The 25,472-nt window shown below is 32.0% G+C and overlaps 1 protein-coding gene across 1 annotated transcript in view; it reads left to right on the plus strand.

Moving 5' to 3' along the window:
- Positions 1-25,472, plus strand: part of LOC143245891 (serine/threonine-protein kinase ATR-like) — a 107,006-nt gene extending 81,534 nt beyond the window's left edge. The window contains exons 22-27 of the mRNA XM_076492144.1: positions 4,652-4,756; positions 5,362-5,476; positions 12,505-12,573; positions 13,949-14,037; positions 23,732-23,867; positions 25,335-25,472. Of these exons, the coding sequence (XP_076348259.1) occupies positions 4,652-4,756; positions 5,362-5,476; positions 12,505-12,573; positions 13,949-14,037; positions 23,732-23,867; positions 25,335-25,472 (652 nt within the window). The remainder of the gene's footprint in view (positions 1-4,651; positions 4,757-5,361; positions 5,477-12,504; positions 12,574-13,948; positions 14,038-23,731; positions 23,868-25,334) is intronic.

The raw sequence follows: 25,472 nt of genomic DNA on the forward strand, positions 1-25,472 counted from the left end.
TCTTTTCTTTCATAATTCATTAGTAGTTCACTCATACATTTAATTATATATTACCTATAACCAGCAGACACTCAAGGTTTTTCATCTATCAAATGTCGTGTTGTATAACATTCTATTCTGAACAGTTAAATGTCAGTTTCTCTCAGAGTATGAACAATGTTCCTCTAAGAAATTTAATGACTAGCTTGGATTAATTTGTAATGACCATTGTTCTAGTCAGAAAGCCAGAAAAATTTTGAGGGGTAATGGAATTTGTATACTTTTTGCATGTTATTAGTTTATATTGTTTGGAGTAGTATTTAATTAAATACAACTCATTAATTGCAATACAATGAATAAATAGTATACAAAAATTAGGGTTAACTCTCTTTAACAACCAAGAGCAAACAAAAAAATATTTGTGATGTATTTTATTTCTTGTTTTTCATGGTTATTTTTTATGTATAATAAAATAAAGATGCTTCTTGAGGCTCACATGTAAGCTGCTTTTACTAGCTTTAGTAGCTCGTTGGTAATGTAATTCAATAGCATAATGGAGCTGCACATTCCCGGAGTTATTTACAACTTACAAGCATCCAGAGAGTAGTAAGTCATGTCTCAAAATCAATAAAACAATTAAATTTAAATATAAATAAATGCATATTGTTACAAACTTAAAGCTAATTAGGATAAACAAATGGGTTGTTATATTACTATACAAAGTCATTATAGAAATTAAAGTAGGTAATTCAGATTTTATTTTATTTTTATGGTTGCACAGTTAATCGTAATTACCAATCTCATTTTGAAGTGGGTTAGAGAAATAATATACATATATTATCAAATTTTGTGAAAAGAAACCATTTCAAATGTATTTAGGAAGTCTTAGGGATTAAATAAAGGAATGTTGAGACTTTGAGATAAGGAAAAGTATTTTTAATTTAGATGTGAAAATTACTTGACACATGGACTTTAAAAATAAAAAAATACTCAATATACTTATGGATAAATATTTATTTTATTTTATTAGAAATACTTCTAAAAATATGATATATTTGTATGTTAAAGACTTACAATATAAAATTAAACACTGCCATATTTTGTGAAGATATACACACTATATTGAAAGTTAAAAGTATTAAATCTAAAAATATTTTAAACAAGTACAAAGAGGTCACATGGTTGGTCATATAAATCGACCCTGTGTTGAGAGAGTTAGCTATTTCTCTCCTGGTGTCCTTTACTGCACATGATACAAAGTTTTAGTGTTTTACATTCAAACTTTTACCAAACTGCTTTTTGTTTATGATACAACAATTATTATAACATAAGAACTTGACCAATAATTCATATTTTAATAGTATGTAAGTTTTAAGTTCTTAATTCTACAAGGTAATATTAAAGACATCCTGAATTTTCCCTAAGTATTCTTCCTTCTCTTCTCTGTTTTACCCACCACCCCTTGAAAAAGTACAAAATTAAGCTTAAAGTACTTACTATAAAATTGTTGTTTCTCTCACTAACGGCTCGGCATGGCCAAGCGTGTTAAGGCGTGCGACTCGTTTGGTGCGAATGGGATGCGAACCCATGACCCTCAGATTACATGCTCGCCCTTTCAGCCGTGGGGGTGTTATAATGTGACAGTCAATCCCACTATTCGTTGGTAAAAGAGTAGCCCAAGAGTTGGCGGTGGGTGGGGATGACTAGCTGCCTTCCCTCTAGTCTTACACTGCTAAATTAGGGATGGCTAGCACAGATAGCCCTCGAGTAGCTTTGCTCGAAATTCTAAAACAAATCTCTCACTAACTGTGATTGTTGTTACTTTCAATTTTATTTGGTTACAGAGCTATCAAATAGAAAATCAGATCCTCCCTTGCCATCTGTCACATCCTCCTTTTCAGAATTTGTTACTAATTCTCTTTTACATTTAATTACATATTATTTGTAGATAGTAGAAAGTCAAGCTTTTCTTTTGTCAATTGATGTGTTAAATTATGTTTTGATTAGGTTGGCATGATTTTCACTTATAATACAACTTTGGTTCCCACAGGAATCACAATGACTAGCTTGGATAAAATTGTAAAGTCTTTTGTCACATAGTTAATCTGTGATCTTCAGTATATTATTTAAATAAATAATAATGGTTTAGTGCATTACTACCATTAGTATAAAAAACAGGCTTAAGTTTCACTGACAATCAACAGCAAGAAACAAGAAGTTTTGGTAAATACTTTATTTCTTGATTTTCATGTTTGTTTGTTATTTATTATTATAAAAAAAACTAAAATTTAAAGTAGGGATCTTTTTAGGTTAGTAAAGACTAAATTAGGTAAAATAAATAATATGATAAAAGTGTTTCACAAGGCACCCAAATGAACTGCATGTGCTCCAAGTGATTTAAACCTTATAATGGCACAGATAGTAGCTAGGAAAGGTTCAAAGTGCAAGAAAACAATATTTGATTATAAATGTATGTGCACTATTATGAGCTTAAAACTACATCAGATAAACAAAAGCAGTTTCATGTTACAATTCTAAGAATAAAAGAGGGTAATTTAGTTTTTTTTAATGGTGGTTAGGAGATTAATCAAACTGACTGATCTGGTTTTAAGATAGGGTAGAGAAAATGAAAGGTGAAATATGAAGTTTTCTGGGAAAAACATTTGAAATGTATTTAAGTGGTTTTATAAATTGCACAAAGGAATACTGAAACTTTTTTGGACGAGAAAAATATTTTAATCTTTACACACTGCATCCTCAAAACAAATACATAATATATTTACAGACAAACCTTTATTGTAGTTTGTTAAAAATACTTCAAAAAAATATGATTTTGTTGTGTGTGAAAGACTTGTAATGTTAACTGAAAGACTACCAAGTTTCGTTAAGACTTGAAATGAGTGCAAAGAGGTCCTGTGTTTGGTCATTTTAACTGAATTCATGATGAGAGGGTTAAATCAAATCATAACATTACAAGTCCCATTACAACTTTCTGAGCCAAGGAAAGTTCCATGAAGATATAATAATGCAGATCCTGCTGCTTCTTTCAAGGGCAATGACCCTTTCATGACTATCTGATATTACAGGTCTTGTTACATCATTTTAGAACCAAAAATAATTTCATGACTATTTGACATTATAGGTCTTGTTACATTATTTAGAACCAAGAACACTTTCATGACTATTACAGGTCTTTTTGCATCGTTTAGAACCAAAAACATTTTTATGACTACCTAATATTACAGGTCTTGTAACATTTAGAGCTGAGAAAACTTTCATGGTGATGCAATGTTACAGGTCTACCAAAGGTGTTCAAAATCAAAATTATTTTCATAAGGATGTAACATTGTGTCCTTTTGAATGCACCACTTTCATAGTAATTTGATGTTGTAGGTTCTTTCATTTTTAAGAACACTCTTGATATGTTGTAACTGTAAAGGCCTATTTACATCCTTCCAAGTCCAGAACACTTTCTGGCTGATCCTTTTGCATTTATTGAAGTGAAGAATATTTATGCTTTTATTTATACAGTGAAGAACAGATTCTACTAAAGTCGTATTCAATGAATAATATTTGTAAAAATTATTAATTTAAAAGAGTGGAATAGAGATCATCAAAATAGTACAGGTGTTCTAAAATCGATAAGCTGTAAACATGGAGTTAAAATAGGTAAATATAGCTTTAGAAAATAATGTGGACACTATTTCTAGTCTTCTTTATTACTTTTTGTTGGCATTTCTAGTTGTAGGTCTGAAAACATAACCTTTGTAATTTGATTCCACCTATTTCTGTAGATTTTTGTTGATCCCCATTCCTTTGTTTTTACATTAACAATTTTACTAATCTTATTTTTTAAGTTTTTATTTCCATTTATGAAGAATAACTTGTCAGCCACATATGTCTACATGCATTCGGTTGAATGTTACATATTTTCCACCAGTTTATTGCTGCATAGGCTTTTGTTTTTCCCATCTGATTAAGCCAGGTAGTTTTGTGCCTGAGGTTTTGTATAAACTCACATTTAACAAGTGTTGAGTACAAAGACAGGTGCTTGTAACAACATTGCTTCTATTATGTATTTATAACTGTGTAAATCAACTTCTAGTGAAGTATAATAAACTTTAAATACATCATGGACATTCATGGCATTTCATATAGTAAACCTGTCTAGTTTTTGTTCAAAATACCTGCCCAGTTTTGCTATATGCTTGTGAAAGAATAATATGAACAAATTTTTAACAGTCATTAAATCACTTAATTAATTTATGTTTGGGTGATCTTAGCTATTCAAAATGAAGATTTTGAATGTTGTTTGAAGAATAAGTTTGATTTTTAAAGTGGTTTTATATCAGAATTTTAAGTAAATTCCTTTGCAATCCCTGTTATGAACCACTATTGTAGATCTTGACTCAAATATCTAACCCTCAAGTGTCATCTTAGAAAAGAAAAAGGAGCCTATTAGTTATATTGAAATTCAGTTTTTTTATTGACACAAATGATTACAGTATTAAGTGTTATTTCCATAATAGTAAATGTTGATAAAAACTGCTTTTGTAGTGATTAATTTGATTACATTTTATTTGCACAAAAACAGTTAATTTCTGAAGTATAACAAAAAATATTTTCCTTTTGTATATTGAAATACATTTTACTGTTTTTACAATCCATACAGGATGAATCTGAATGAGTACTTCCATGACTTATACTTCATTCCAGAATTGGCTGAATTGACTGAAGTTAACACTGTCTTAAAGGAGTACATAGATAGACCCTCCAAGTAAATATATTTTTATAAATTTAATTTGTTTTATACCTCAGGTTACTGAGGTGTTTATATGGTGTTCATTACTGGTGGGATTTGTATGTTACATGATCTTGAGTTAGTTTGATTTTACCTACTACAATACTCGGAGCAGTTAGTGGAATTAATTATAGTGTTGACAACTTGTGGGAACCCATCAATAATTCTTGGATTAAGTTATTGTGTAATGTGCTATTAACTTTGCAGTTAAAATAGCAGAAAATAAAGTACTTTAATAACAAAAGAGGTTTTAACATTTTCTTATTTTCAGACAGACACGCATGCATATGTATGTATATCTGTTTGTACATTAGATTTAAGTTAAAGTTGTTCAAGAACTTGTATTGGTAAATATAAACATGGTAAATAATTTTCTGATGAGTTCATAGTTAAAAATTCAATGCATGGAATATTTTTGTAGAGTAGAGCTTAGGAACAGTTTATGGTAAGATTAGAAAGCTTAGGAAAACCAATTAATTTCCATAAGTTAAAAACTTGCATTACTAAATCTTTCAATAAATAAATATATAATACTTCAGTATGAAACATTATCTTATGTTTAGCTATTCTTTCTGTTATAGGCAAGCAGATTTTCATTCATTACTAAGCCATTCACTGAAAGGTGTCAGTCATGAAAACCTGGAAGTATGCTTCCATGCACTGCGGAAAGTGAAACAGCTTCTCTGCTCACATCAAGTAAGTTTTCTCAACATTTAAAACGATTAAGTTGAGATAGTTAAGATTTATAACTTTATTCACTTGTTTGTGTACCAATTATATAGTAAACTTTTGTCTTTCTAAATTGAATTAGCAATTTGGTAAGCACTATGATAAAAGCAATGCATTATAACTTGAAAAATATTTAAAACACATTTCAGTCCTGAATGTTCTTTTTCACAATACATTATATGATGTTGAATAATTATTAACGAAAAATCATAATAGGAACATTGTCATCTTTTTATAGATATTGCAATGATAATGTTATGAAACACACAAAATGTTATAGTCTTGACTACATATTCACTCCTCTAATACTCACAGGAGGTGTATTTTAGGTTACAGTATTCACTCCTCTAATACACACAGGAGGTGTAGTTTAGGTTACAGTATTCACTTCTTTAATACACACAGGAGGTGTAGTTTAGGCTACAGTATTCACTCCTTTAATACACACAGGAGGTGTAGTTTAGGTTACAGTATTCACTCCTTTAATACACACAGGAGGTGTAGTTTAGGTTACAGTATTCACTCCTTTAATACACACAGGAGGTTATCATTTAGGATACATATTCACTCCTTTAATACTTACAGGAGGTTATCGTTTAGGGTACATATTCACTCTAATAATCATAGGATGTTATAGTTCATGCTACAGTATCTAATCCTTTAATAGATATATATATATCTTTGGATTTGTCAACTATCATCTGCCATGAAACTGTTCATTGAGTGAATTAACTTGCTTCTCCTCATCCTACCCTTATTCTTCCTGAACATGTCAAACCTTTTCAGGTTGATGAGGATTTTGACAGCCTTTTTCTTATATATGATTTAGCTTGGTCTTCCTTCACCCCTGCCTTCCAGTGTCACAACAGTATGTCTGTGGACCTACACTCATAGAAACCATTTTGTGATACCTGTGGTTATCAGAGCACAGATGGAACACTGTGTAGCTTTCTGCTTAACTCCAAACACACAAATCCTTTGTCCCTGTTGCAGAATCAGCTAGACCTAATATGGCTTTTTCAACATTATTTTTGGGCATGTTCTATTTTATCCATTTACCTGATTTCATGTTCTCTATCCTTCTTTGTTACGTGATACCTCCTTGGTCTACTATCAGGCTGAATGTTCATTTATAAATTCTGAACAATTAGAATAAGCGTGGAGGCAGATCATGTTTATCCCACAATTTGTTTTCTATTCTTCATATCCTATTGACTCTCCTGCAGTGCTTGTCTACCATCCACCTCCTTTCTCAGGTAATCCAAATTGATCCTGAGGTTTGTTTTTTTTTCAAGAGATTGCCTCTGCCTTGATTACTTAAGAATTTTCTGTGGGTTTGTGGATGGCCAAGGTAGATATTACTAATGCTTACCTGCATATCTTGGTATCTCTTCATTTGAAGTATTATCTTTGGATTATTCATGACAGAGTAGTTTATAAATTTCACACTCTGCCCTTCAAGTTAGCTTTGGCCCCATATGTCTATTATTGGGTGGTCAAACCATTCACCCAACATTTACAAAAAAAGTTTATCCAATAGTGTGGTCTTTTGATCTTCTTGCTTACCATTGGATATGCCATCAGTGGGATACTCCTCACCTGAATGCATCTGCATATCCATCAGTACCAAATTACCTCTGTTTTGTTTTCTGTTTCCTCATCCTATTGCCATTTTTGTGAAGATTGGACCAACAAAAACTTGTATGTTTATCCTTCCATGCATCTTTTTCATAGGTGATTTCAATCATCCTTACCACTATGTGTCAAGTTCTTATGATTGCTCCTTCTTAGCTGACACAGTCATAGTTTCTGTAGCTGTTCCAGCTTCAGTTTACCCTCCATTATCTCTTCCTTTCTTCTAAATCCCTTCTATGTTTACCTTGATCACTGGTGTTTCATCCAGTCTTCCATAGGTTATATCTTTATGGCTGATTTATATTCAGTCCTTGGTTAGTTGATCTGGTTTATCCCAAAAGGTTTTTTTCTTTTAGTTTGTTCCATTTTTCATTCCTCTAGGGATGTTTATCAGCATAAGTGAAATCTCTTCCACTATTGATCATTGTGTTAGAGGTTTTTGCTATTTCTTATATTACAAATTTCCTCACTTGGCTGTTTGATCAGGGGCCTTCTGTCTCCTTGATTGTGGGTTATTGGCTTCCTTATCCCTCACTTTTTATTTATCCAGTACCATAAATTTCTTACCTTTCCTGTGATTTCCTTCTTGTCAAATTCCTTTCAGATATGTCATCCACCATGGCATGCTATTCTTCTGGATTGGGATGTCAATATGTTGTTTTTATTGATTAAATCTATTTTACTTCTCCTTTTAGCATGCTGACATTATTTGTCAGATTTATTTACTGTTGAAATTTCACATACTCTTTATCATTACACATGTATTCTTTTTTTCTTGAATCTGTTTTCCTTCCCAAAACTTCTGCATTTCAGAAGATTAATTTTTCTTTTTCACCAATTTCACTTCTTTCTATTTCCCATCTTTATATTATCAGTCAGGTTTGGATAATCTGTTTTGTCCTTTCCATGCTCTTTATTGTTATGTTGCCCACACAACTTCCTTCCCTAGTACCTTTTCATTCCTTGGCAGACATCTTGTGTTTATGACCTTCCTGACCAGTTGGGTTCAGCTTTAGTTCAGTTGGCGTATTTTTTTTTATCATCTTCTTCCAGTAATTTCTTCTAGGTGTCTTCTCATCAGATTAGGCACCTTACCTTTCCCTGGTATTTCATCTCGGTCATACCTTGGAGGAAGTAAAAGCATGAGAGGTAAGACTTCATAATTTCAGGCCTTATCTGTGCTAAAAGCATCATCATCAACTTGACTGCTTCACTTTCTCCACCTGGCAGGATTGTCTAAAAATTCAAGCAACAACCTATGATTTTTATTTTAAAGAAATTTGGTACTAGAACAGAGGCATGACTGATAATGTTCCCAGTCTGAGATGATACAGGGTTTCTTAGCACATGGGCTGTGACCTAAAATTTGGTAGTAAGAAGGTGGGAAATAAAAGTGTGTCAGACAGAGTTTAAAGATAGATAATAATTTATGTATTTAAAAAAAATTCTTTTGATTTAGTGAGTGAGTTAGATGTTTTTGTACCAAAAGTACTTGCTGGGTTATGAAGGGCTATCAATGTTTATTAACTTTCCAAAGGATGACTGCCTTTCAGTACACTCCCTGAGAAATTGAAAGTTACTGAGTTGTTTATCTTTGTTTCTGTCTATCAGTTATTCAAGATGAGGAATACTGCTTAAGTCTTCATTAGTACAAACTGAAGAAAAAGCAGAATTTAATAACTTAGCCATTTCATAATAATCAGATACAAGTCTTCCTTTGTCATCCCTCAAGGGTCCGATCATCATCCTTACATTTTGTCTGTCTCTAATGTATTTACTGTCAATTTTATGTTTTAAGCAAAAATTATTTTACATTCTTTTGGATGTCCTGATTACCTATTTGACCTTCTTGATCTTCTATAATAACAATCAGTTTAAATTCCTTATATTTGTGATGCTTTTCTTTAATTTTATCTGTTTTATCCTTTGTCAGCTAACATGGTTTTTTTTTACTTGCATCTGCTCTTTTCTTTCTGTATGAAACATATTTATTTTGAATATTGTAAAATTTTCTAAAGAAATTTTTATATTTGCTCAATGTCCCCAAATGGCTCAACTGCCCAATACACAACAAGTAATTCTTGTTGCATTCCTTAAAAGTTGCTTTTTGAAAGTAGGAGTCAAAATATCATTATTACCAATTTCCAAATGCAGAAAAACACCAAAGTTAATATTGCAAAAATCACTTTACCTGGATGTTCCCAAATTTTTATCTTCTCAACCACTTCTGTATTTGAAGTTAACAGTAAATCTAAAATAGCATTATTTCAAGTAAGTTTCTTGACCATTTGGTGAAGAAATTATATTGAACATTTTCCAGGATCCTTTCTCCCTCATGGTTTGATTCTAGTACTTCTCAATGTATGAAGTTAAGATCACTTATAATTATGACTTCATTAACAGCTGGAATCTTAATCTTGCCATAAAGGTTTTCTTTAATTTCTTCAGTTTCATCTGGTGGACTGTAATAGATTCCTACTAAGAGATTTTCCCTTTATATCCACTAACATAAACCTAAGATACCAGTTTCCTTTGCCAGGCACAGGTGGTCCAATAACATTCACAGTTACTCTGTTGAATAGCTATCTTGTGAGAGACATTTCACCCTGTGGAATCTTGGCTACCTTTCTACTTGTTACTGTCCTATGTTAGATGTCAAATGACCTGTAGAAACTGGTCACATCTCTGATGACCCTCACCAAATGAAAGTTGTTGGTGATTTTTTCTGCCACTTTTTCTGCTCCTAAATTTTCTCACACAATCATATCATGAGCCAACTTCATCACTTGAATGTAGTACTCTTTTGGTACTGTGGTTCTCTTTAAATTCCCCAGTAGAGCTCTTTTGATAGTTCTAATACAGCATACCCTTCTGGTCTTATGTTTAACTTTCTTCTTGACATTGTCCCAAAGTTTCTTTTATGCTTCCTTCAGTTCTCACAGACCTACATATAGGGCTTCATCTGTTGATACTTGCAGAAGCTTGATGTCTTGCTTGCTCTGCTTTTCTTGAGCTCTTTTGGTGACTGCACAATACCTCATAAGTCTCCTTTCTGCCTCATTCTTGTAAACCTTTTCTGCCAAATATATTGCTGATTACCAAGTTCTAGATGGGTGCCGTCATATACATTGACTCAAGGTCTCCCAAGTAGTATGGAATGTCCATCTTTATTCTCGATATGTGGAAATTTCTCACTATACTATCAATCAGCACCCACAAATATACCTTTCCCATGACCTGGTAATTAGATACTAGGCTGGTTATCAATGCTGCACCATGTTTCTTGTAGAATTTTACTTTCATGTCAATAACATTGTCTTCAACTTTTGGCATGCTGTAATTTGTTGATATCTTTCGATGTTTATCAGATTCTCTAATCACTCCTGGCACTGCTGAAATATTTACTAACTTGAGCTGACTATCAGTGATGCACTGTTTGATCATGATGATAGCATTTCCTTCTTGTGATGAATATTCTGAGCTGTTTGCTTTCTGTTTCTTCTGACAGCAGCACGCATGGTGAAAGTCACCCTTTTTTTTTCTTGTGAGTACCATATTTCTAGGTAGTTCCAGCTGCTTTTTATTGAGATTTTTGCAGTTGGTTACTGGTGACAGGCTTGCACTCATATGCAGTGTGTCCTGTTTTATAACAAGTAATGTATCTCTTGTTTCATTTTCTTTTGACATATCAGCTTTGATGCCATCATGATTATGGTCAATCAACATTGGTTTTGCCTTTGAATGGTTATTCTTGGACTTGCCAGTTTTACCCTTTCCATGAACTTCCATATACTGTTCTGCCAGTTTGCTTATCTTGTGTTTCTGTATCTTTTAGGAGCAATAACATATCAGAGGAACATGTGATCACCACTACAGCTGTGCATTTACAGGCATACTTTTCCTGTTGTTGTTTACACCTACTACTGTATTATTCTGGTAGGATATTTTACAATAAGTAATTGTAACTTGCTGGTGATAAATTTCAACAATAGACAAACAGCACAAAGTCCGCTTATTTTAAAATAATATATTAAAACAAGTCAAACATGTACCTGCCAGTATTCTAGAATGTTTCATACATACTGTTATATGTTATCATGCAATAAATACTCTAATTAACCCTCTCATCCCAGGTACCCTTTAATGTAGTTTAACTTTTAAAATATTTTTTGCTTATGTTATACTAGTTAGTATATTATAAAAGTTTATTTAATAATCTGTATTTTAATAGTTTTAAGTTTTTAATTCTACAAGGCAATATTTAGAAATAATTCAAAATTCCTCCTAGTGTGATGCACATGGCATATTTTATCCAAAACCCATCTTTCATGTATTGTATCCACTGGCCCTCGAAAAGTGCTAAAGTAAGTTTGAACTACTCACTATAAAAATTGTCATTGTTTAGATAAACCATAACTATTATGGCATTCAGTTTTGTTTGGTTACAGAGCTATCAAATAGAAAATCAGACCCACCTGTCACATCCTGTTTGTTAATAGTTTTTTCTTACATTTAATTATATATTACCTATAACAAGTAGAAAGTCAAGGTTTTTGTTTATCAAATAATGTATTATATTCTGAATAGAGAAGGATCAGTTTCACACAGAGTACAAGCAGTGTTTCTATGAGAAACTTAACAACTAGCATGGATGAATTTGTTAGGGGAAGTAGTCTGCTTTTTGCATGTTATTTGGTGCATTATTTAATTAAATAAAAACTATGCAGTGTATTACTACCATAAGTATAAAAAAATAGGCTCAAGTTTTCTCAGCAATCAACAGCATGAAAAAACAATTGGTTGAGTAAACAAATTCAGTTGCTGATTATAATAACAGAAATTATTCTAACAAAAACTGTCTTCACTTGAAACTATTGAGTTCAAACTATGTTAGACTTCCCATAATTATGATCACTAAAATCAGGAAACCTTTCTCATTATTAATAAAGGAGAACTAAAATTGTCCATTATGCGAATCTTTGAAGATAATTTGTATGCCAAAGGCAATGGAAAATATTAAAGGCATGCTTATTATACTGATCATATACAGAAACAGGCTACTCCAAATAAAAATGGCTGCCTATGTCACATTTGTCTAGAATGTCGAAGTACAAAGAACATGTACCAAAATTTTATGGCTGAGTAAAGGTGTATTCACGTTAAAAAAAGTATGATAGTTTAAAGCTATAATATTATTTCATTTAAGAGATGGGATTTTGCAATAAATACAAAATAAATAAGGAAATAAATGGAAAAATTTTGCATAGAGCTTTGAAAATAAAATATGATTATAAATTGTTAAGACAAGTAATATGTAATATAATTATTAAAAACAAATTGACGAGATGTTTTTGTTTCAGAGTGAACTTCTGCAGTATCTATTGGAGCAAGAATCAGCAGATCCACTTATATCACAGTTGATGTCTGTAGTAAGTAATTTCATGTAGTTAGTGTAATTGTTATTTATAATACTGTTTATAGAATGTTTTGCAGTTAGAATGTATGTATACGTTAAATATTTGAAGAGTTACCAAATAATATGCATCTATTGATTATCTGTATTTTGGTTGTTTTTCTTTTTTTTGCTAAAGCTTGAGATTACTTTTGTAAATTTTAATAGTCTTTAACTTCACTAAACTATTTTGAAATTTAATCTTTTATCTACTGACCTGATTTACATGTTTATTGCAAGTTGTAAAATTCAGATATTCCATTTTTAAGTCTCATTAAAATTATTATTTTGCAAATTTAACTTTTTTTTATTCATAATATCTGTATTAAGACATATGTTCTGTTATCAGATGTTGAATTTGAATGAATTTTAACATCTTCATTCATAGTTATTTGTAATTTTAAGATTTAAATAATTACAAAAGTTAAAGGATGCAAAATCAAATGTTATGCTGAATAGATTTTAATACATTAGCTGTTGTGTGACTTGCTGGTAGGTCACACCTAATTTGTATTGACGTGCCATGTAACCAGCTCGTGGGTCACACCACCTGCCAGTTTCAGTTGTAATTTGCCTCCTTGTCGTGTAGTCTAAAGTTGTTTCCAATGCCATATGACACATCAGGAATGCCTCATCTTTTACCACTTATAATGTTCTCTCTATATCTTTTGAATGGATTATTCCTAATATGTTTGGGCTACTACTGAAAGGAAAGTTTTTGCAATGAGTTCCATCCACTTTATGCCAAGCATTGGCTGGGAGTATGGCATCATTACTTTCATTGTCAGTATTGTCATTTTGACTAGTAGATTCCAGTTGACTACAGGCATCTGGCATAATTGAGAGTTGGCAATGATCATCTGACATAGTGGATTTATTAGAGTCAGGACTAGTTGGCACTTAACTATTCATATCAGAAAAATAACTAAATGACTCATCACTATCTGTTGAGGTGTTAATCTGTAACATGATTTAGAAGTAAATGTTTTTCATATATTCATTTAAACATTCCAATATAAAAATGTTTTTCATTTAGACATTCCAATATAAAAAGAAAATAACGGTGAATTAGTTGAACCGTTGTATAAAATATATGATGAATTTCAGTGTGACCTGCTGGCAGATCATGGGCCACATAGCAGGTCATGGTATAAATATATATACTGACAGTCTAAGATAGTCAAATACTATCAGATAAAACCACAGAATAAAATTACTTAAGCCTAATTGCTTTATAATGCAAATGGCACAGCTGTAATAACAAATTTATAACATTGAGGCAGCCAGTGTGTTGTTTGTACTTTATTTGAATTGTTGCTCTTTCCTTTGGCTGATTTTGTTATATTTTATAGATTATTTCAAGGTGTAGAGAAACAGATCCTATAATTCGATTAGCCTTGGCTGAATGCATTGGTGAACTGGGAGCCATTGACAATGGGAGGTACAGTTAAGTTTTTTGATATCCAAGATTAATACAAAGTTAGTTGACTTATCATAAAGTTCATAATTTGAAAAAATAGCATTGAAGAGCTGTAATATTTAGTACTTGAACTAAGGAGAGTATGTGAAAGGTTATTTTGATGCCAAAAGTAATTACCAACAGAAGGCACTGATTGAAAGATTCTCACAGTCAATATGTTAACAAGTCACCTGGCTCAAAGACTATTTTATTCAAATTTCCTCTACCCTGAAATAAAGGAATGTTTCTACATGGATGATTACGTTCTCTGTCACAAATCTATTGTTCTAAGGTTCCTTAAAATGTAACGAGTTCAAATGATGAACCTGCATATTTATAGAATTTAATCTATTTATTGATTACCTGTGATTTGAGATTCCATCAGTCAGTGTTTCCTTCAGTAATTAGTTAATTAATATTAAGGTTTCCAGGTTGTTACTGCTTTCGATTATTCCAGCTATCCAATAATCGAAATGCTGTTATTATGTTTGTTGATAAACACAAAGCTACACAGTATGTGTGGAGGTCTTGAGATTGATTCACATTGCCACGACTTGTGCTCACCCTATCTTTATTATTCTAAATGTAATAAGGCTAACTGCTACTACTGATTAGAGAGAAGACTACTAGTTAGCATCACCCACCACTAACTCTCTGGCTACTTAAATGTTATATAAAGAGTACCTTTACTGTTTGTTTTTGAAAATTATATTATGTTAGTAATTTATAATTGTGAAACTGTTTTTTGTTTTAGTGTTGTATAAAGCAGACATGGTTCTCAGAGAAGGGTTTTGGAGAGGGCAAACTTACTTTTACCCTTTTTATCAAAAATTAATAAATATTATTTATTGTTGTATGTTCAGGCATGCACCTGGGAGAGGGGGCAAGTCCTCTCCACCTATTGTTTTTCAGAAATTTATATTAAAAAACACTCATAAGTCCTAACATTACCATATGGTATCAGAAAAAACAAACATTAAATGTCAACATTTTTATTTTATTGAGCTATAAATTACCATTAAATGCAGGTTTTCTGAAATCATCCTAGTTGGAGTAAAAAAGCAATCCATCTTTCAGCCAATAACTGAATTTTTCTAAAGTAACACAATAATGTGAAAAACATTTAAATATTTCTGTGATAAGTTATCATTAACAATATATTAATACTTCATTGGTTTGTTTTCAGTCTTACATTGTTTAGAAGATAGACTTCTCTTTAGAAACATGTTTATCGTATTATTGATGTCTAAAATAAGTGAAAATGTATGCAGTACATCTGTAAAAACTTTGAAAGCAGGCTTCTGCTTTACCAGTGCTATACGTTTTGACTGAATATAAATAATTATGAGTATTTAATTTTACCTTTAAAAAATTGTAATGTTTATTTTTAATTGTTTTTAGTTTCATACCAATCACATTACTTGAAATATAGATATATATGTTTTTATATTGCTGGATTATAACCTAACAGCTAATAATTTATTGAATGTATTAACATTGTTTTTACATTATTTCATTTTATTTATGCTACTTTAGGACTCAATGATTAATACACAGTACTATATTATTACTGTGGATTCTTTTATTTAAAAAATATACTGAAAATTTGGTCATTGTAAAAATAAAACATTACTGTAGCTAGTGTGAAATTAAAACTGCTACTTTTTAACACAATAATATATTATTTTGACAGACTTTCTACTTTTATTTTTATTTAATCATTAATGGTTTTCAAACTTTGTTAAGATAGGTATATTTTACAAATAAATTGTTATTATTCTATTTTTTTAAAACAACTATAAAAGAACTTAAATATAATTGGGTAGAACAAAATTATACTATTGTTTCATAGCAGAATAAATATGTAGGTGTAATCTTTTTGCATTCATCTCCTGACTGGTAACTGGTATGTGTGCAACAATATGTATAATGTAACTCTGAAATTTCTTAAGATATCTTCACAAAAACTGATGAGATTTTGTTAATGATTATTCCTGTCCATAAAGAATGGCATTATTTTAATTAAGTCTGTTTTTTAAAGTATATTATCTATGTACTGTAATTATTTGCTCAGTCTTTGAATAGTTTTACTTTGAAAAGAAGCATTTGGAATACATTTAGGAGGTTTTAAGATATTCTCACAAAATTTGACAATTTTCAGATGAAGACTTGCAATGTTTAGGGGAAACTTGTGAAATTTCATGAAGATACACAAAATGTATTACAAATTATAATATGGAAGCTCTAAAAGTCAATTTGGGGTTACAAACATGGTCAAATTGACCAAGAATATAGTAAGAGAATTAACTGAATAGCAGATATCACTAATTGCCCATCTCTACTTGTATACTGAGTTCACACTGTACCTCTCATTACTTTTATCTGGAGGTCTTAGAAAACTCTTTGAAAGTTTCAATTTTATGTTCTCCCATGTTTACTGATGACAAACCATATCAATGTGTTAACTATATCACAAGAAAGAACCACTTGAAGATAAAACTCATAAAATGGGAAATATTCTGACCTTGTAACATTGATCAGTAACAGGCTTTGGACAAGTGTCAAGTTATTATCTTTGGAAGGATATTGTCTTCATGTAATATAAGCTCAAAACATGTTTGATGTAAATTTAAAATCATAAAATTGTTGACTCGATAAAGAACCCTGATATTTCAGTAATTTTCCTAATTACATTTTCAGCAAAATCACTTTAGTAAGAATTAACAGCTTAAGTTCTTTATTAGGTATTGCCTAATGTTTTTTAATAAAAAAGAGAAAAAGGAGTAGAAATCATAATGGAAATAGTATAATAAAATGAACATCATACACCGAACATGAAATAGTCAGATACTTGCTATTATAGACAGTTTTCCAGATTTGCTTGTTTAAATCACTTATTATTTATACAGAGCTTGGATTTTTTTAAGAGACATTTTGGGCCAGAGTGATAATTTTTTCAGGACTCTAAATACACTCTTGTGTTTTCATGATTTTTTGTTTTCAGCATTATTTTGAATATAGTGTTTAAAACTGGTTTATAATCTTACTTGTAATCATCATACTCTACAGTATTAAACACCCTTGAAACAAATAAAATAATCAGAATAACTGTTTTTTAAAATATAAATAAATACCCAGGATACAGTTCGATGAAATCAGATTTGGAGGAATTGGATGGTCTCATGGTTTCCAGTTTTCAGTACAAACAAAAAATATGTACAGTGATAAAGCACTGGATCTTTTGACCTCAAGAAACCTACTTTAATTGCTAAAAGAATTCTGTTATTATAGAGTTACATCTAAAGCATAACAGCAGAGCAGACTGCCCTGTCATTTCCATTTTGTCTGCCTCACTGCTCTTTTTGACCAATCACTGTGCCCTGCTGCTTTTCTAATCTGTTAGGCACAAGTTGTTTATATATAGAACAAATGGCTGATATAGGTATAGCAAACTTATTTAATTCAGGAAAGAAGTAACATTTCAACCTCCTTAAATTCATTTTCCTGTTATAAAAGGAATTTCGAAGTGGTCACATGTCAGATAAAATGAAACTAAAGACACTGATTATATCAAAAGTGAGATCCTCTAAAGCATCCAATTACCTGACCTTCAGTAGAGTTTGCCGAGTGCAAGACGTTGAAGTGTGTACTGATTGTAATCATACAAATTTGTTTTGACAACATAATATGGTTTATTAGTTTCATAAAAATCGTAAGTGTTGGTGAGGCATCATCCCATCTATTAAATGGAAATTAAAACAACTTGAATATGAGAGAGCTAAGATTGCCAAACCAAACCACTGCATCCATTCCTTTCTCAAAGGAAAAACAAAGTGATTAATGATCATTGTTTTAAAATTATTATTGTTGTTTTTCTTTGCTAGGATTGTTCATGAACTATTATCTCTTATTGTTACTACCATTCTAGTGTTTAAAAATATAAATAAGTTTTTGAGACCATTTTTAGGTAAGTTTGCATCAGTAAGATGGATAGAAATAATTATGTAAATTCTAGATGAATAGATCTAATGGTCATAGATTGAATTAAATATATTTTGATCACAGATATAAAACATGGGCCATCCTAAAAAAAATTGTTGTTGTTTCTTTATCCAGAATTTTTTAGGTAGATAGGTAGGTCTGCATTTTTGAAATTTTTTTTTGGTTGACTACCAGTAACTTTAGAATGTGTTTTTATAACTAACGGCAAAAACATTTGAGTTAGGGTATTTTAGTGAGTTGGTCATGGGACAGCAATGAAAACATTTTTTTAAAGATGATCTTACTAAAGATGTTTTAACCTAAACTTCTTAATTGATAAAGCCCAGTAAACTTATGTATAAGTGATTTGAGTATTAAATTGCAAGTCATTATCATATATTTGATTTTACGATTCTCAGTGAAATTCAAATAATATTTAATTTCTTTGCATGGTTTAAAGGGTTTATGTCATTTAGGCAGAAAACTGCTTCTTAATGATTGGCAAACTTTGTTATTTCATTTTTTAATTACCTTACTTATGTTTAAAAAACCAACTCTGCCTAGAAAAGAGCAGTCACTGTAAGTGCTAGCAAACTATTGTGTTTTCTAGTTAAATACAAATTCCACATAAGACTATATGTGAAGACTCGATTAACTTTGTAATAACAGAATTAAAAGCCCTGTTCTTGCGCCTGAGTCAAGGCGAGCATGCTATCTGTAGCAGTCAGACTATATCTGATGAGTTGCTGGCATCCATGTATGCTGATATTGTAGAGACTTTGAAGCAGTATGTTAGTACAAGCCCAGTCTATCGCTTAGTGTCATAGTGAAGTGCCAAAAGAAACATCTGCTTTCTGTGTGAAGTTTGTTGATGGTGATGTGAATGTGAACTTTTTAAAAGACATGCAAGTAGATAATGGAAAATTAGAGATAGTATTTGCTGAGACAAAAAAGATATGAAATTGAACTTATTTGTGGCATTTAGTAGTGATGAGCATAATAAAATGATAAGACACAACATTGGCAATGCTAAAAGACTGAAAAACCCTGAAACCTGAGTTGATCAATGTATATTGCCAGAACCATTACCTAACCCTTACTGCAAAAGACAGTGAAGAAGTCTTCAGTAGTGTGTAATGGGTTCTACAAGCCTTCCAGCAACTATTCAATATCAGTTGAGAATCTTCATACCTGACATGATAATGGCAACATAAAATGACTGAAACAGACATCTCACACCAGATGGCTGTCCAACCTGAAGGTTGTTTCATCTCTCAGAGACATCTATGCAGCAGTGATGATGGATTTTAAAGATATAGGTGCTTGTGGTGAAAAAGTGCAACTGAACGTGAGACCATTTTCCAACGGACTTGAAAAAAAACAATCTGAAATCATACTCCATGATCCATATCATCTGCTTCTTGTGTTATGCTCTGAGACCCTTCACCCAGCTTGTCCTGACCTTTGTGAAAAACAGTGTAGACTTCTCAGTGATCAGGCTCAAGATGGATACAACAATCAGCTCTCAGAAAAAATTGAAAACTACTGAAGGTATTAATTAACATGAGAAAGCCAGCAAAAGTTTAGAAGAGTTTGACATCTTACTAACTGAACATGAAATTGATTCTGTGACAAAGGCATTCATTGACACAGTAATTAAGAACATTGATATGTGGCTAGAGAACACTTGTATCATTGGCAGTGTCTTTGTATTTGCTATGAGAAACATTGATGCCATAACAAGAAAAGTCAAGATTGAAGTGCTTGTCCTTTACTGCAGCCTTGATATTGATGAATCTTCTGTCCAGCTGAAGGAAGTGATAAAAGACACCAATAAGAACTACATATAATCACATTCTGTTCTCATTTATAAAATCACATATTTCTCTTCACTAATTCACCAACTTGTGACAACTGCTGCAGCCCTTCCAGGTAGCACCTCTGAAGTGGAGTGTGTCTCCTCCGATGTGCACAGCACAGTCACAGACACAAAACACTACACCCACCTTAAAGGAAGTTGATATGAGGAATAAGAATGACTAGGGCTATGTTTTATAACATTAATCCACAACTGTTTGCAGGACCATGAGCAGTGATTTCCTGGTTAATAAAAACATGATCAGTAACAAAAAGTTGGATGTGTTTATTGTTATTACTTAGTAAAATCTACATATACATCTATACTAATAATGAAATTAACTTTGACATGTGTTTATTGTTATTACTTAGGAAAATCTACATATACATCTATACTAATAATGAAATTAACTTTGACATGTGATTCAAAAGCATGCATGTAAAGTAAAGTCAGATACATGCCCTAAATCTAATAAGCTACATGTGTGTCACTCTGTCCTTTTTTTGATAGTTGGCTGGATTTTGTTCCTCTTGCACAAAGTAGTAAAAGTGTTTTCTTTTTGCATCCCCCACATTTAGTTATCTTAAATCAACAAGTAAAGTATAGTGTCCCCTCCCTAGTGCAAAGAAAATGGCTTTACAGAACAGAAGAACCAAATCTTGTATTGTACTGTTAAACTTTGAGAGAAGGATGAACCCACCATAAATGTTTCCCTAACTCATGGATTGTGTTTTAAATAATAGATATTATTGTATAAGAAAATTTAAAGGCTGAACACTATGTGCTTGGTGTGATTCTTTTGTGTGGTAAGGGGTCTTCCCAGGAAAGGTTCCATATTTTTATTTACTTTCTGCAGATGGGTGGCCTTGTGGTGACCCCTTCCAGGATCAGACAGCCAGGATTAACCTGAGAACCAGTGTTGGATGTTTTCAACAGATGTTGTGGACATTGTGTCTGATGTTGGTGTTCGGGTATGATGTTCATGAAACCCTGGTGTAGCTGCAATGTCCTTGTTTAGCATTGTAATGTGTAGTCTCATAGGACTCCATTGTGGGCAGGGTCAATGGGTAGTAAATCTTCCTCTCACTCTTATGAATTTCGTAATCCTTGAAAATCACCACAACCATCAGATCTTGTAGCTCAATTTTTAATCCTTCATTCTTTATCTGATTAATCCTTAGGGCATATGTCTCCCTTTTCATTTAAAAGGGATTAGAGTGGAATATTGGTTTTCCCAAGTCCATCAAGAAGCTATGTTTTGGGGACATCTTTGTGGAAATATCAACCCCAAAACACAGTGAACACCTCCTGAATTTTAAGGCCATTGGGGATATACCCATTGATGTTACTCCCGCTGGCTACTGTGAATTCTTTCCAAGGAGTAATTGTTGAGAGTAATTTGAAGAACATTCTCGAGTTGGAGATTCTTGCTTGTTTCCCAACCAAGGAGTTTCTGTTGTGCAGCCATTTCTTCACTTGCAAGGACAGAATTATGCTGCCAACCAGTGTCGTAATTTTGACATTTAAATTGTTAGATCTATCTCCCTTGACATCTACCTGAATTGTAAGGTGTGAGAATATATTCCTAACCCTCTCTGATCTTTTCAGTGCCAGCAGTTTTGATTTCAAAGACATCACATCGTAGTTCTTTGACGCATGCACTTTTGTGGTGGCAAAGACCACAATGCATATGAGTACAAACTGGAACCACATTGCATTAAAAGTAGTGGTTGTCACTTCTTTTACTTTTGTCCTTGTCTCAGGTGGGTGGAGGAGAAAGAGGTACAGTGTTTTAAAACAGTTGACAACATTTAGCTTGAAACTCAGAAATTATTTTTCCCCAACTCCATTTCAGACATATGCTTCTGCATTATGTACCACTGCTGCAGTGCGAGTGCAGAAAGATTTATTTTCCAACAATGTGAAGAGTATTTTGCCCTCTTTGGATAAGTGAATTGGCAAGTCAGTGTCTACTTCTCTCTCTGTTCCCACCATTCTTTCCAGTGATTGCCCAGATCCAGGTTTTTCAGCCCTGCTTCTGGCAATATGCTATTAAACTTTAATCCTTACCACAGCATTCCCTTGAGGTTCTATCTTCCTCAGTGAGCTGTGCTCTTTTAGAATAGACAGTCTGCCACTCTTCTTTAGCCTTCATATTCAGGTGCACTGGTAGAATTGGGTGTCATTGGATGTCATTGCTGTTTCCACTGATCAGCCCATACTGCAATAGCTTATTATCATTCCCACTTGTTTATCTTTCTTTGAGTCATCTGAGGAAGGCAGATATTTCCAATTGAATGTACTATCTCTTTAATAAATATCTTTCAAACCATTCTTCTATTCCTATTTATGCAGATGGTTCAAAGTGAGGTGTCTCTGTACAACCTGCCAAGGTTTTCTCCAAATGATTGAGAGGGGAAGTTGTCCTTACTAGGTTATGCATTGGTCACAGCTTTTAACTCATTATTTTCTTTCATCTGAGACTGAGCCACCAATGTGTGGCCTTTGTAACCTCAAGTCACAATAAACCATGTTTTACTGTCATGCCATCATTACAATCATAAGTGATGATTTTTCATTTTCGATATGCCTTAAGTATGGGTTTACCCTTGACATTGGAAATGGTAACACTGTCCGACTTCCTCATGTCTTTAACTTTTTATGGGCCATTTGCCTTTTTAATTCTATTTAAATCTTTTATCCAAATTTTGGACATTGTTTTGTTTTAATTTAATTTATTTTTTTGCCTTTATAAGACATTCCTTTTCCTATTTTACTGCTTGTTTGGTGCAGATAGTCTAGTTGGTTTGTGCCAATAAACACCAACCAACTGAACACAATGTAGAAATATCAAAGTTGTTTTGATTAACAAAGTTTCCATTTCTTTGTTAGGTGGAATTGCCATAATAAAATGAGAAAGTGCTTAACAGTCATGAAATACAATTATATAGAAACACCACAAAGTCAAAAATAGTGGTTATGTACATAATAATGTGAAGGAAGTTTTTCATGACAATATGACAATCTGCTTTACTGAATTATTTTGCATGGTGATGTATTTTATGTTTAAGCAGTCAGTCAGGTTTAAAAGCAATCCTTTTGGCAAGTTGAAGTAATGTGTTCAATAAATACAAGTTGATTTTTGTTGCAAACTGCAGGTAAAGAACAGTATTTAGGGAAAAAGATGCAAGGCTCATATCACTTGTTATTGCACTGAAATTGAAAAAGTATAATTAAGGGAACATGAAGACTGAAGAATTCAGTAGTACTTATTCAGTAACCTGTTTTTATTGTTTTTTAGCTGTATTGGTCTCACTGCAGTTTATTTATTGTATTCAGTGCAAATATTTTGTTACAAAATATAATAAACTTAGTTTATTGGAGTTCATGTATCTGTTAAAATCAGTAAAATACATCCTAGTAAATGACAAGTTTTAGAAAAGATGTTGGAAAGCCCTTCATTTTTTTATTTTTTTTTACATTAACTTGCATGAATAATTTATGTGCATCTCTAAACAACAGTTCATAAGTTATTTGTAATATATAGGAATACATTCGTGAAGATGAGAAACACACTTCAAGTAAAAATGTATTCTGAAGACAGCTGGTATGGATATTAGAACTTTAATTAACATAAAGCAAAGTCAGTTGCAAACTCTCTCTTTGTTAACCTGAAGATTACATGAGAAGATCAAAATATTCTTCTGTGCTTTATGTTAATTAAAGTTCTAATATCCATTAGCTGTCTCAAGAATGTATATAGGAATACAGATTACTTTGAAGTAGAGTTTGAGTTGAAACTTAAATAAATGTTTATCTTCTTTTGTTTTGTTTTAGATTAGAAATGAGGAGATTGAGTGAGAACCAAAGTCTTCATTTTTTTTATTTAAGTGTAGTAGATGAAAACTTTGCTTATGATTTGGTTCAAGAGCTAGTTAGGTCTTTCCTAGCAGCTGAAGACACCAGAATACAAGTGAGTGGTTATTTTATACTGAAGTGTGTCTTTTGACTCTGTGTTATTGGTTTTATTTCACATTGACATACTTATGAGAAATAGTTAGAATAATTAGACTACCTATACAAAAGTTGCACAGACTTGAAAAATACTTTATTTTCACTTTACTTAAACTTAAGTTTTTCATTTGTTAAAACTTAATCATTTATTTAAAAAAAATTAGTTTACAATATAATCTTAATTATCTATGAACCTTGTCATTTATTTCTTTCACTATACATGAGATATTAAATTTTTTCAGAAATCTCAAAAGAAATTGTTGATCACAGTAATCACTAGATATTCAGTGAGATATAACATTTAGTTTACATTACCCAGTTGCTTTCTTACCCAACAAATGGTTTGTAACATGATGTTCTGAAATATGGACAAACATGTTTTGAATCTCCTGTGGTCTTCAAAATATGGATACAAATGGGTGAAGAAGTTCAGTGCAACAAAACATAAGCCACTTTTTAAGGTGTGTTACCAAATCCTGGACTTACGAATGACAGCAGAATGTGCTTTTATATATTTCAAATACTGCATACCATTTTGGATTGTATATATGCTTTGAACAAAATACAGATTGTGAAAATCATAACTCGCCACTGAAACACACTGTAAATGGAGAAAGTTTTAAATCGTCATCAGGTCAATAGAATAAATAAACTATCAAAAAATCATTTGTACAGGGTGTTCAGAAAGTCACTGTGCACTTGTATATTTATTAACAGACATGTTTCAATATAGAATACAGGAGGTAAATATGAATAACAATTATAAACAATAATAAAAGTGACCCCCGTTGGCTTGGATCCTTCTTATTTTGTTTCTAAACACCGCTATCAGTTGCTGGCTTGAAATAGACTGAATAGACATATGATTACAAAACTGCACAGTGACTTTCTGAACACACTGTGTAACATTTTGTAACTCCGTTAACAACATTACTACAGTTGATAAACTTCTGCTAACCTGCATGGAGCCTAAGACAAGACCTTCCAGCTATATGAAGTAGTAAAGGTGTGCCAGGCACCAGCAAGAAATGTTTTTTTTTGTTAAAAAGAGCATGAAATTGAAAACATAAACTAACCATCTTTAGTTGGCATAAAATTGAGTGAAACCAGGGAGAAGAGACCTCAGTGTTTTTACAAACCACTACTATCACTAGTCAGTAGGAAACATTAAGATTGTTCAGGACATAGAATTTTGTGTGGAATCAGCAGATCAGTTTTCTGGTAGGGCAAAAATATAGAAATGTCACTTTTGTTTCTAAGTGAAATGTATTTAGAGGAGAAAATACTTCTATAAGTGAAGGAATTTCTTCACTGAAACAGTGTTAAGCTACATCTGCATAATTTTAGGACTAACAGGTTTCACTTTTATAAGCTCATTCATTTACTTACAAATAGACTTAATGTGTTGAAATAAAATTCTTTGTAGACTGAGAATGTTTGTATCCTGTGTTCTGAAGCACCCATTGATAAAGTTGCAATATTGCTTTGGACTTTCATTATTGTGAGTGAAAGACCTGTTGAGCCTCATGTATTTGTAGATAGTGAAAATATTAGACACACTTGA

Source organism: Tachypleus tridentatus, chromosome 3, assembly GCF_004210375.1.
Source record: "Tachypleus tridentatus isolate NWPU-2018 chromosome 3, ASM421037v1, whole genome shotgun sequence".
Lineage (NCBI taxonomy): Eukaryota > Metazoa > Arthropoda > Merostomata > Xiphosura > Limulidae > Tachypleus > Tachypleus tridentatus.